The sequence below is a fragment of the Schistocerca serialis genome, chromosome 5, assembly GCF_023864345.2.
Source record: "Schistocerca serialis cubense isolate TAMUIC-IGC-003099 chromosome 5, iqSchSeri2.2, whole genome shotgun sequence".
Lineage (NCBI taxonomy): Eukaryota > Metazoa > Arthropoda > Insecta > Orthoptera > Acrididae > Schistocerca > Schistocerca serialis.
Genome location: NC_064642.1, coordinates 383,897,523 through 383,911,285, shown reverse-complemented (window position 1 = coordinate 383,911,285; position 13,763 = coordinate 383,897,523). Strand labels below are relative to the sequence as shown.

Below are 13,763 nucleotides of genomic sequence, written 5' to 3'. Positions count from 1 at the left end.
TATAAATGTATAGTAACTCTCTATTTTAGTATTTGTGAAGAAAACACTCAGTACCAGTGACCCAAAATAGGATAGTGGCACCATTATCATAATAATAGTATTTTTTATATATATATATATATATATATATATATATATATATATATATATATATATATATATATATATATATATATATATATATATATAATAGAGGGAAACATTCCACGTAGGAAAAATATATCTAAAAACAAAGATTATGTGACTTACCAAATGAAAGTGCTGGCAGGTCGACAGACACACAAACAAACACAAACGTACACACAAAATTCAAGCTTTCGCAACAAACTGTTGCCTCATCAGGATAGAGGGAAGGAGGGGAAAGACGAAAGAATGTGGGTTTTAAGGGAGAGGGTAAGGAGTCATTCCAATCCCGGGAGCGGAAAGACTTACCTTAGGGGGGGAAAAAGGACAGGTATACACTCGCACACACACACACACATCCATCCACACATATACAGACACAAGCAGACATATTTAAAGCTTGAATTTTGTGTGTATGTTTGTGTTTGTTTGTGTGTCTGTCGACCTGCCAGCACTTTCATTTGGTAAGTCACATCATCTTTGTTTTTAGATATATTTTTCCTACGTGGAATGTTTCCCTCTATTTTTTATATATATATATGGTTATAATAGAGGGAAACATTCCACGTAGGAAAAATATATCTAAAAACAAAGATGATGTGACTTACCAAATGAAAGTGCTGGCAGGTCGACAGACACACAAACAAACACAAACATACACACAAAATTCAAGCTTTCGCAACAAACTGTTGCCTCATCAGGAAAGAGGGAAGGAGAGGGAAAGACGAAAGGAAGTGGATTTTAAGGGATAGGGTAAGGAGTCATTCCAATCCCGGGAGCGGAAAGACTTACCTTAGGGGGAAAAAAGGACGGGTATACACTCGCGCACACACACACATATCCATCCACACATATACAGACACAAGCAGACATATTTAAAGACAAAGAGTTTGGGCAGAGATGTCAGTCATGGCGGAAGTGCAGCGGCAAAGATGATGTTGAATGACAGGTGAGGTATGAGGGACGGTAACTTCAAATTAGCGGAGGTTGAGGCCTGGTGGGTAAGGGGAAGAGAGAATATACTGAAGGTCAAGTTCCCATCTCTGGAGTTCTGACAGGTTGGTGTTAGTGGGAAGTATCCAGATAACCCGGACGGTGTAACACTGTGCCAAGATGTGCTGGCCGTGCACCAAGGCATGTTTAGCCACATGGTGATCCTCATTACCAACAAACACTGTCTGCCTGTGTCCATTCATGTGAATGGACAGTTTGTTGCTGGTCATTCCCACATAGAATGCATCACAGTGTAGGCAGGTCAGTTGGAAAATTACGTGGGTGCTTTCACATGTGGCTCTGCCTTTGATCGTGTACACCTTCCGGGTTACAGGACTGGAGTAGGTGGTGGTGGGAGGGTGCAGTCCAACATAGCCCAGCTGTAACCAACACCTTTTCGCCTTTTTTCACACCAGATCTCCAGTTACTTTCCAGTCCACCTTTACCCTCCCCGTATATTTTTATTTTCATTTTCATTTAAGCCTCATGTTACACTTTCCACCTTCTAATACCATGTCACCCTCACAACACCCCCACAATGACCCCATTAAGTTTTATTTACATTCCCTCCCCAAACATGCCTTCGCCCTAGCCACATTACGCTCCCATATTCTATTTTCTCAGGCTTGTCTGACATTTGGCATTACCCCCAAAGACCTCACACTTAAAGTTCCCATCTCTGGCTGCAACCCTTCTTTCCATCAGACCCTATACTAGTTCCAAACTGAACAATCCATTGCCCTCACCCACCTAATCCTTCACCTACACATCAACTCAGCCAGTGAACACACCCGTCAACTCCTATCCTTAATAAAAGTCCTTAATCTTTCCTCTCCCACATCCACACCGGCTGTTCAGAGCATCCTCCTACAGGCCAACCGCAAATTAGAACAGCATGACACCCTCCACCTCAAAAAACTATCCAATCTCCTGGTTTCCCACCTCCGGAAAGGCAACTCACTCACCCTTCACAACCTTTCCAGCAAACCTCAACCTCCTCTCAATGCACACAAACCCAGTCTCTCCCATCTACTCAATCTCCCACTTCCAGCTCCACTCCCTCCAAAACCTCAAAATTCCAATCAACACAATCTGGAACCACAACACCCTAATTCAGTAGTTAACCTTTCCTCCAAACCTCTCTCCCAATCCGAAACCTCTGTCCTATCCAAAGGCCTCACCTTCAGCCCCACTCCCAGATTCAACCAAACAGCCCTCGTCAAAGATTTACTGTCCTACACTCTTACTCTCTGCTGGAAATATCACTTTGCCACGAAGAAAAATGATCCTAATCGTACTCCTAATGATCCAACTCCCCAAGACACCATCCAAATTGAAACCTGCCTGGAACAGTTCCGTCCTCCGTCGCAGTGGGACCCACCTCCTCTTCCTCAAAATCACCCCCTCCAAACCTTCCAGGAATTTCTCACTTCCAGCCTTGCATCTCAATCCTTCTTAAAAAACCTTAATCCTACTCCCAACATCACCACTGCTGAAGCCCAGGCTATCCGTGATCTGAAGGCTGACTGATCCATCGTCATTCTTCCGGCAGACAAGGGTTCCACGACCGTGGTACTTGATCGTCGGGAGTATGTGGCTGAGGGACTGCGTCAGCTTTCAGACAACACCACATACAAAGTTTGCCAAGGTAACCCCATTCCTGATGTCCAGGCGGAGCATCAAGGAATCCTCAGAACCTTAGGCCCCCTGCAAAACCTTTCACCTGACTCCATCAACCTCCTGACCCCACCGACACCCCGCACCCCTACCTTCTACCTTCTTCCTAAAATCCACAAACCCAACCATCCCGGCCGCCCCATTGTAGCTGGTTACCAAGCCCCCACAGAACGTATCTCTGCTACGTAGATCAACACCTTCAACCCATTACATGCAGTCTCCCATCCTTCATCAAAGACACCAACCACTTTCTCGAACGCCTGGAATCCTTACCCAATGTGTTACCCCCGGAAACCATCCTTGTAACCATTGATGCCACTTCCTTATACACAAATATTCCGCACGTCCAGGGCCTCGCTGCGATGGAGCATTTCCTTTCACGCCGATCACCTGCCACCCTACCTAAAACCTCTTTCCTCATCACCTTAGTCAGCTTCATCCTGACCCACAACTTCTTCACTTTTGAAGGCCAGACATACGAACAATTAAAGGGAACAGCCATGGGTACCAGGATGGCCCCCTCGTACGCCAACCTATTCATGGGTCGCTTAGAGGAAGCCTTCTTGGTTACCCAGGCCTGCCAACCCAAAGTTTGGTACAGATTTATTGATGACATCTTCATGATCTGGACTCACAGTGAAGAAGAACTCCAGAATTTCCTCTCCAACCTCAACTCCTTTGGTTCCATCAGATTCACCTGGTCCTACTCCAAATCCCATGCCACTTTCCTTGATGTTGACCTCCATCTGTCCAATGGCCAGTTTCACACGTCCATCCACATCAAACCCACCAACAAGCAACAGTACCTCCATTATGACAGCTGCCACCCATTCCACATCAAACGGTCCCTTCCCTACAGCCTAGGTCTTCGTGGCAAACGAATCTGCTCCAGTCCGGAATCCCTGAACCATTACACCAACAACCTGAAAACAGCTTTCGCATACCGCAACTACCCTCCCGACCCGGTACAGAAGCAAATAACCAGAGCCACTTCCTCATACCCTCAAACCCAGAATCCCCCACAGGAGAACCACAAAAGTGCCCCACTTGTGACAGGATACTTTCCGGGACTGGACCAGACTCTGAATGTGGCTCTCCAGCAGGGATACGACTTCCTCAAATCCTGCCCTGAAATGTGATCCATCCTTCATGAAATCCTCCCCACTCCACCAAGAGTGTCTTTCCGCCATCCACCTAACCTTCGGAACCTGTTAGTTCATCCCTATGAAATCCTCAAACCACCTTCCCTACCCTGTGGCTCCTATCCTTGTAACCGCCCCCGGTGTAAAACCTGTCCCAGCACCCTCCCACCACCACCTACTCCAGTCCTGTAACCCGGAAGGTGTACACGATCAAAGGCAGAGCCACATGTGAAAGCACCCACGTGATTTACCAACTGACCAGCCTACACTGTGATGCATTCTATGTGGGAATGACCAGCAGACACAGGCAGACAGTGTTTGTTGGTAATGAGGATCACCCTGTGGCTAAACATGCCTTGGTGCACGGCCAGCACATCTTGGCACAGTGTTACACTGTCCGGGTTATCTGGATACTTCCCACCAACACCAACCTATCCAAACTCCGGAGATGGGAACTTGCTCTTCAATATATCCACTCCTCCCGTTACCCACCAGGCCTCAATCTCCGCTAATTTCAAGTTGCCGCCACTCATACCTCACCTGTCATTCAACATCATCTTTGCCTCTGCACTTCCGCCTTGACTGACATCTCTGCCCAAACTCTTTGTCTTTAAATATGTCTGCTTGTGTCTGTATATGTGTGGATGGATATGTGTGTGTGTGCACGAGTGTATACCCGTCCTTTTTTCCCCCTAAGGTAAGTCTTTCCGCTCCCGGGATTGGAATGACTCCTTACCCTCTCCCTTAAAACCCACATCCTTTCGTCTTTCCCACTCCTTCCCTCTTTCCCGATGAGGCAACAGTTTGTTGCGAAAGCTTGAATTTTGTGTATATGTATGTGTCTGTTTGTGTTTCTATCGACCTGCCAGCGCTTTTGTATGGTAAGTCACATCATCTTTGTTTTTAAATATATTTTTTCCCGCGTGGAATGTTTCCCTCTATATATATGTATATTGTTCCTGTGAATGATTCACCACTTTATTATTACAGGAATGCCCTCAGTTGCTGAGAACTACAGTCCTCCTGAGTCATCAGGGCCCTTTCCTCCAGCAGGGCCATTCCAGTGTTTACAGGCTCTGGGCATTCACCCATCTCATCAGCCACAAGATGACACACCTGTGTCTTTTCTCGAAGAATCTCTTAGAAGACAAAATGGGGCAGTGACGGGTTTCAGTGGTGCCACAAATGGCTTCCTTTCTGGCAGGGTATGTGCAAGTGTTCTGTATCTTTCTTGAAACTTTCCTGTTTTTTGAAAATTTTGAAGTTCAGGATTCAACTGTGTTTTTAATTCCTTGAGGTCCAGCCACGTAGGAAAATTTTGGGCCCAGAAAACCAGTTATTTATGCCATTCTTTAAATTATTACTGGCACATCTGTGCTTGATGTGTCTTAAAGGGCAATACATATTAAAAAAGACCAAGCTTCAAGGTTTACTTGTGACCTCTATTGCAGTTCTCTGATACATTACAAGCTGTGCAATGATGGTACAGAAAGTATCACTTTCACTCAAAAAAGAAAAGTACAACATGTGGGTTTCAGCACATTCACACATAACTGTATTTTGTGAAACAAATACTAACAAACAGATAGAGGGGCTGGCCAGTACTTACCCCAGCTCAGTACAGGCAATAGATACACAAAACAGAACTGAAAATTTATGTATCCTAGTTTCGGAACTTTGTTCCTTCGTCAGGGAGGAGAGAGGGGGAAAAAAGGGAAAGAAGGGAAAGTGGATTCAGTTACTCACAACCCAGGTTATGAAACAACAGGGGAAAGGTAAACAAGGAGGATAGCAAAGATGGAGGCATGGGTGTCAGAGGGAAGCCAAAGATATTCTACTGTAAGTACTGTGCCAGCTTCAAACCAAAGAGGATGCATACAGAAGTAAAGAGGTATATAGTATAAAGACAAACACTACTATGTAGGATGAAAAGATGTGTGAATGGCTAAAGAGGAAAGGGGAAGAGGAGAAGACTGAAGAGTAAATGGGAGTGAGGTTGGTTAACATAGGCTCAGTCCAGGGGGATGGTGGGATGAAAGGCTGTGTTGGAGTGCAAGTTCCCATCTCCGCAGTTACGAGGGACTGGTGTTGGGTGGGAGAAGCCAAATGGCATGCACGATGTAGCAGGTTTCTAGGTCCCTAGAATTATGCTGGAGGGCATGCTCCGCTACTGGGTATTGGACATCTCCTAGACGGTCAGTTTGTCTGTGCCCTTTCATGCGCTCAGCCAGTTTAGTTGTCGTCATACCAATGTAAAAGGCTGTGCAGTGCAGGCATGTCAGCTGATAAATGACGTGTTGTTTCACATGTGGCCTTGCCTTGAATTGTGTATGTTTTACCAGTAGTGGGTCTGGAGTAGGTGGATGTGGGGGGATGCATGGGGCAGATTTTGCAGCGGGGTCGGTTACAGGGGTAGGAACTGCTGGGTAGAGAAGGTGGCCTGGGAATATTGTAGGGTTTGACAAGGATGTTACGGTGGTTAGGGGAGGGGGGGGGGGGGGCGACGAAAGGCAACTCTGGGTGGTGTGGGGAGAATATTGTCAAGGGATGATCTCATTTCAGGGCTCGACTTGAGAAAATCATATCCTTGCCGGAGTAATTTGTTGATGTATTCGAGGCCAGGATAATATTGGGTGACGGGGGGGATGCTTCTGTGTGATCTGGGGGTAGGAACATTGTTGTTGGATGGGGAGGAATGCATTGCTCGGGAGATCTGTTTGTGGACAAGGTCTGCAGGATAGTTGCGGGAGAGGAAAGCACTGGTAAGGTTATTGGTGTAATTGTTGAGGGATTCGTCACTGGAGCAGATACGTTTGCCACAAATACCTAGGCTGTAGGGAAGGGAGCGTTTGATGTGGAATGGATGGCAGCTATCAAAGTGAAGGTACTGTTGTTTGTTTGTGGGTTTGATGTGGACAGAGATGTGGATGTGAGCTTCAACAAGATGAAGGTCAACATCCAGGTAGGTGGCTTGGGTTTTGGAGAAGGACCAGGTGAAATTCAAATTCGAAAAGTAGTTGAGGTTATGGAGGAAATTAAGGAGTCTTTCTTCACCATGAGTCTAGACCACAAAGATGTCGTCTATAAACCTATACCAGGGCAGGGGAAGCAGCTGTTGGGTCTTCAGGAAAGCCTCTTCCATGCTGCCTATGAAGAGGTTGGCATAGGACGGAGCCATCCTGGTTCCCATGGCCGTTCCCCTGATTTGTTTGTAGGTCTGGCCTTCAAAAGTGAAGTAATTATGGGTGAGGACGAGGGTGGTAAGTGTGATAAGGAACAAGGTTTTTGGAAGATCTTCGGGTGGGCGTTTGGAGAGGTACTGTTCAAGGGCAGAGAGACCATGGGTATGTGGGATGTTTGTGTAAAGGGATGTGGCATCTATGGTGACAAGAAAGGTTTCAGGTGGGAGGGGAGTGGAAATGGATTTGAGGCGTTCTAGGAAGTGGTTTGTGTCTTTGATGTAGGATGGGAGTCTGTGGGTGATAGGTTGGAGGTGTTGGTCTGCCAGAGCTGAGATACGTTCTGTTGGGGCTTTGAAGCCTGCTACAATGGGATGGTCAGTATGGTTCTCTGTGTGGATTTTGAGTAATAGGTAGAAGGTAGTGGTATGTGGCTCAGGTGGAGTGAGTAGGTCTATGGAAGCCATTGTGAGGCCTTGTGAGGGACCTTGGATTTTTAGGATTTTCTGCAGCTCAGTCTGGATGGAAGGAATGGGATCGTGGATAACAGCTTTGTAGGTTGAGGTATCGGAGAGTTGACGCAGTCCTTCTGCCACATACTCCACAGAGTCAAGTACCACAGTTGTGGAGCCTTTATCTGCTGGGAGGACGACAATAGAGCGGTCTGTTTTCAGCTCCTTAATGGCTTGGGATTCAGCTGGGGTGATGTTGGGGGTTATCGGGATGTTCTTCAAGAAGGACTGGGAGGCAACTCTGGATGTGAGGAATTCCTGAAATGTCTGCAAGGGATGGTTTTGGGGGAGGGGAGGAGGATCCCTTTGAGAAGGCAGTTGGAACTGTTCTAGACAGGGTTCAACACTGTGTCTAGTATTTGGGGGCTGCGTTTGGGTGGTGAAGTGATATTTCCAGTTGAGGTTCTGGGTGAATGAGAGGAGATCTTTAACCAGGGCAGTGTGGTTGAATTTAGGCGTGGGGCTAAAGGTTAAGCCTTTTGATAGAACAGATGTCTCTGGAGGAGAGAGGGATCTGGATGAGAGGTTTAGAACTGATGTGGACTGGTGATATTTGGCATTTGACTGTGGTTATAGTTGAGATTTGGTCTGTGTGGGGTATGTGCTGGGATTTGGAGATTGAGTAGGGTGGCTAGGCCAGGTTTGTTGGCTATGAGGGGGGTTTGTTGAAGGTGCTGTTGTGGTTGGTGTTTGTGAGGGATAGGGAGAGGGACCCCACTTGTTAGGTGTTACACTAGCACTGTGGATGGTTTTTTCAGGTGGTGTGTGGCATGGAACTCAAGTTTACAGCTGGCTTCTAGGATGATGTTCCTGAGTGTGTTCTCCAAGCAGGGGTTTGAGAGGTGGAGGACTTTGAAGAGAGATATGAGCTGTTTGGGAGTGGTGGTTACATGAAGTATTGTAGAGATTCAGGACAAGTTGGGTAAGGGCTAAGGATTGAAGGTTCTGGAAGTCCAGGAGAGACTGGTGGAAGGAGGGATTGCACCCAGAGATGGGAATTTTTAAGGTAAGTCCTTTAGGGGTAATTCCAAAGTTTAAGCAGGACCGGAGGAAAGGTATGTGGGATTGCAGTTCAGCTACGGTGAATGCTTGTTTCTGGAATCAGTGTAGATAATGTGGTATAGGGTTAGGGTGCATAGTGGGTAACTGGTGGTTAGGGAAATTAAATAAATAAAGTTAAAATAGTGGCGCAAAAATGTCCCAAAAAATTTGCTTGTGGCAGAGAAAGAAACTGTGCTAGTTTCATTTCCCTCCCTCCAATTATTATCTTCTTTCATTTATAGCCCACTTCTCTTTATTTATTTATTTATTGATTTATTTATTTAACATTCCATAGTCTTAATTATTTTCCAGTCAACAATCACTGCCAACAATCCTTGTCTAACAAACTTCCACACCCACCAGTATCATCCATTTCCGTCGATTTCGTGTTGCTGGCGATCTTTTTGTGCCATTGGCTACCTTTCTCTGTGGTAACGTCTGAAGCATTCTGGCATGCAGAGAGGTGTGTTACAATCAGAGAAATACCATCTTGTTTCCTTGCTGCTCTGCCAGTAGATTGTTTTAGCACAAACCTTGCACACCCTTGTTAGTTGTTGCTTCTTCTCGGTTGCAGGAATTTTCTCAGGGAAGTGTCATTCTACAAGCCTATTGCTGATGGTTCCACTGGGATAGTTTCTTGAGCCACAGTTGAGCCTTTCTGGAAGAGTCCTTCACCAATGTGGCACACAAAGGTGGAAAAATTACAGTTTTTCTTCTCGTTATGGTTTCTAGTCTTACGATTCAGAACAAAAGGGTTTGTTGCAGCCATTATGAACATGTGAAAAAATAGTTTTTTCCACTGCTTCATTTGTTTCCTTTTGAAAGGATAGTAGGAGATCACCTGATCACTTCTGTCAACCCCTGTTTTGCTCAGTTTATAATCAAAAATAGCATCCAGTCTGGACTTGATCTTGACACCATCCCTCATACAAACAGGAATGTTAGAGGTTTTCATTTTTTGTTTAGAGGAAAGGCATAATATATCCCTCATGTCCTTCCACTTCAAACAAAGCAGGAGGTTTCTCCACATTGACACTGACTGATTTCTTCTGAGTTTCTTCAAAACAACATTTTCTTTTGGCAGTTCCTTTTGATTAGCCATACATGTGCCTACAGCTTTCGTTTTATCCTGCCATAAAAAGATCAAAAACTCCTGGCGAACTGCAAAATCTGTCCATATTAACAGTGTGACCTTTACTCAAATAATCAGCAAGCAACCTCAGAAAGAGTGATGTTATGGAATTGTCTTTTGATCTTTTACCGGTGTATACTTCAAATCCCAGAATGTAACCAGTCTTTGAATCACAGGCAATAAACATTTTTATTCCATACTTGCCTGGTTTATTTTTTCCACATGTCTTCATCAATGGTGAGGTTTTTGTAGAGATAAAATGATTTCATACATGATTGAGAAAAGGTCTGATTTTATGCATGGCATCATGCTGTGGTTGACCTCTGGCAATGTAGGTACAAGGTGCTATCCAAAATTTTTGGTACTGGTGCTGCTAACTGTTGAAAACCTTACCTTTGGACTAATGGTCAGCACAATCTCGATGTAGTTCTTATCCACACGTACACACCGGTCCCAGCGCTTCTGCCACTGGTCAAACGTTTTCTGGAAGTCCTGTTCTTTGAGGGTGTTGATCACCGCCAGCAATGCTTCTTGAATCCTCTCTAGGGTGTCGAACCAACGGCCTTTCAACTTGAGTTTCAGTTTTGGGAATAGCGCGAAGTTGCAAGGTGCCAGATCTGGCAAGTATGGTGGGTGCGGTACAACTCCTTGTTGTTTTTTGCCAAAAAGGTCCTGGTGAGTAAGTATGTGTGACAGGGTGTTTTCTCGTGATGCAGCAGCCAGTTCCCTTGACACCAAAGTTTGGGCCGTCGTCGCCGCACATTTTCATGGAGCCATTGCTAAACATCACAGTAGTATGCGGAATTCACTGTTTGGTTGGGTGGGATGAATTCTTTGTGCACAATTCCCTTGGTATCAAAGAAAACGATGATCATGCTCTTCACCTGTCTCGCTTTTTTGGGTCTTGGAAAGCCCGGGCACTTCCACTGGGATGATTGTTGCTTCGTCTCTGGGTCATAACCGTAAATCCAGCTCTTGTCGCCTTTGATAACCCGTGACAAGAAGGTTGGATCATCAGACGCGATCTGACGAAGGTCCGTGCACACTTCAACATGCTGTGCCTTCTGATCGGCAGTCAAGATCCTGGGCAAAACTTTTGCAGTGACACTATGCATGCCAAATTCATCAGTCAGCATTCGTTGATATGTCCCATAACCAATACCCACTTCATCCCCAAAGTCTTGAATGGTTCGACGTCAATCTGCACGAACCAATTGTTGAAGTTTGGCAACAATGTCTGGTGTTGTGCAGCTAACGGGCCTTCCAGTGTCAGCATCACCTTTGATGTCTTCATGGCTGACCCTGAACTGAGCATGCCACTCAAACACACGCTTACAGCTCATTCTCTGTCCCCAAACACTTGGTGAATCGTTGCAAGGGTCTCCGTAGCATTTTTCCCAAGACTTGCACAGAATTTGATACACACGCGGTGTTCTGTTCATGGATTCATAGTAAAATTGCCACACACAAAACACCGAGTATTATGGAAATCACTCTGGACATGCAAAACGTCCTCCCAGCTGAATGCTACTCCACACACTGACTCATCAGATATGCAGCTCTTGCCACCTAGCGGTGCAAAGATCTACCACTCCTACTTTCCAGATGGCAGCACCAGTCCTGAAAATGTTGGATTCCACCTCGTAGAGTTTTCATTCAAATGTAAATTTGAAAGTATGGCCTTGAACCCATTTCTGCTCATTATAGATCCTGGGAAAGGGCTTTAAATGAAACTATATACAGACCAGTAGTCTGCCAATTTTGATTTCTTCACAAGGCACATATGAATAATTATGGCAAAAAACAAATACATTTCATGGAGCTTCACTCTAACCCATGAATGCCAAACACTGTGTGGCTTTAGTTTGGAGCCTGCCTTCGGTTTATCATAAACACAATTTGCATACCTGTTCGTTTCTGATTTTATATGTTTCATCATAGAATTTGGAAAGAAAATAGAAAACACATCAAGTGGAGTGGATCTTTCATCAGCTGCAGCTCTTGCTCCAGTTATGTCAGAGAATTGTGGCAAAGGATGCTGTAGGTCCTTGAATCTACAACCTAAACCAGTATCTGTTGACTTTGTTTGTGAAGACCTTTTCTGTGGTGGTGCAGAAGGCAGTGTTACAGCAGAAGAACATTGTCACTTGGAAGTTATTTGAACAGCAACATATTCGTCATCAGATTCATCTGAAAAAAAAAAAAAAAAAAAAAAAAAAAAAAAAAAAAAAAAAAAAAAAAAAAAGACGAAATGAAGACAAATAAAATGTAACTCATTCATAATTGCAGTGCCAGTAACTGAAGCAACAGTACTAGAGATGACAAATTATATCACTCTGTAGCTTACCTCAATTTGAATCTTCTTCGGACTGTTCCCACTCACATATTTCTCCAGAATCAATCAATTCGTCTTCCAGTGCCTCTAAAATTTCTTGATTACTCAGAGAACATAACATGTTTGTAGTGGGATCACAGATAGCGATAAAACCGAATGAAACCACATGCGAATAAGATGACAATGTAAGCACCCAAGGGCTCAGTCAGGTGCGATGGCAGCACTAAAGTTGGCTACTGCTTCTTTCCAAGTAATTCTAGAACCTGACAACAGAGTGCAGGGACAGCCAGCCAGATGTTCTCACATGAAACGAGTCATTTTCGACCAACAGGAGGCTTGCACGACGGGTGGCCTGAGGTACACTCAGGCATGGGTCATTGAGCTCGGCGCTGTGACCCGAGCCACACTCAGGCTTTGTTTGTCAGCCTTACTCCATTTGCTTCTGTTTCAGAAGGTGTTTATTAATAACCATCTAAAATATCAACCCACTGCTAAATAATTAGCAACATGTAGAGAATTATTATGTATAATATACCTACATCTACAGCATCCCTGAATCTATGTCTGGATTTTGGAATTATTAGTTCCTTCTGCAAGTAGAAAAGATAGATAGGTTGAGGAAGGCTGGAAAAGAGTGGTTGGTTTCTCAGACCCCAGGGTGAGATGAATGTATCTGTCATCAATTTCATGGGAGACAAAGATCTGTATCAGTTGTTGCTAACTTCTTAGTTTATCAAACATTCAGAATAGAAATGACAAAATGTTTGCGGTGTTAAACAAAAGAGGACCCTCGCTAGACAACTTGTTCACTGGCAAGTAAGGAAAAGAGGGGAAGGGAAAGCTCTGAAATATAATACATAGAGTTGGTTGTATATTTCATACGTGTAAGTAAGGACTATTAGCGCAATATTACAATGAAATGATTCTCTTCTTTGTGGCTGTTTTCTTTAGTGTTTTCACAAATGTGGATTTACCCAGTATTCCAGATATAGCTGAACAAACGTGGGAAAGCAAAAGCAAAGGCTTCCAAACAGCATTGAGACATTACTGATCATCAAAGTACTTGCATCAGGTTCGGGGATCAAAAGCCCATCTGTGGGCTTGATAATATAGATGTAAAATATAGAAGTATTGAAATAGAGTGAAGGAAATTATGTCTTGCACATGAATTTGATTTGAGAATGGTTAAAATTGTTGTTTCCATGCTTCTGATCAATATTATAAGAATAAACATCCCTTTATGGGTTCCTATAATTTTTTCAGCTATCTTTACTCATGATTGTAGCTTTAATACAACCTCTCTTATTTATTTTTTTTGAATTGATTATCTGTCATAATAATTCATGTATGAATGACAGCCTGTTTCAGAAGGTCCTCTTAGTGACAATGAGAGTGAAAGTAGCAGAAATCGAACATTCCATCGCTCTATATCTATGGGTACAAATGGAGCACCGTGGAGTAGACGAGAAGGAGATGGTCGCATAATTATGATGCGGAAACGTAACAACAGTAGTGGTGAAATGATTAGTGGTGAGTTTTCAATGTTTCAGAACATATTTATATCACCTCTTACATTTTTAATTATGAATACTATTCCTGACATGCTTTCTCAGAGCCTCATGGAAAAAA

General features: G+C 44.2%; 1 protein-coding gene across 1 annotated transcript in view; it reads left to right on the top strand.

The window, feature by feature from the left end:
* Nucleotides 1-13,763, top strand: part of LOC126481958 (E3 ubiquitin-protein ligase MYCBP2-like) — a gene marked incomplete at its 5' end in the record, with an annotated part of 333,248 nt that overhangs the window by 167,522 nt on the left and 151,963 nt on the right. The window contains 2 exons of the mRNA XM_050105921.1: nucleotides 4,926-5,140; nucleotides 13,493-13,664. Coding sequence (XP_049961878.1) covers nucleotides 4,926-5,140; nucleotides 13,493-13,664 — 387 coding nt within the window. The remainder of the gene's footprint in view (nucleotides 1-4,925; nucleotides 5,141-13,492; nucleotides 13,665-13,763) is intronic.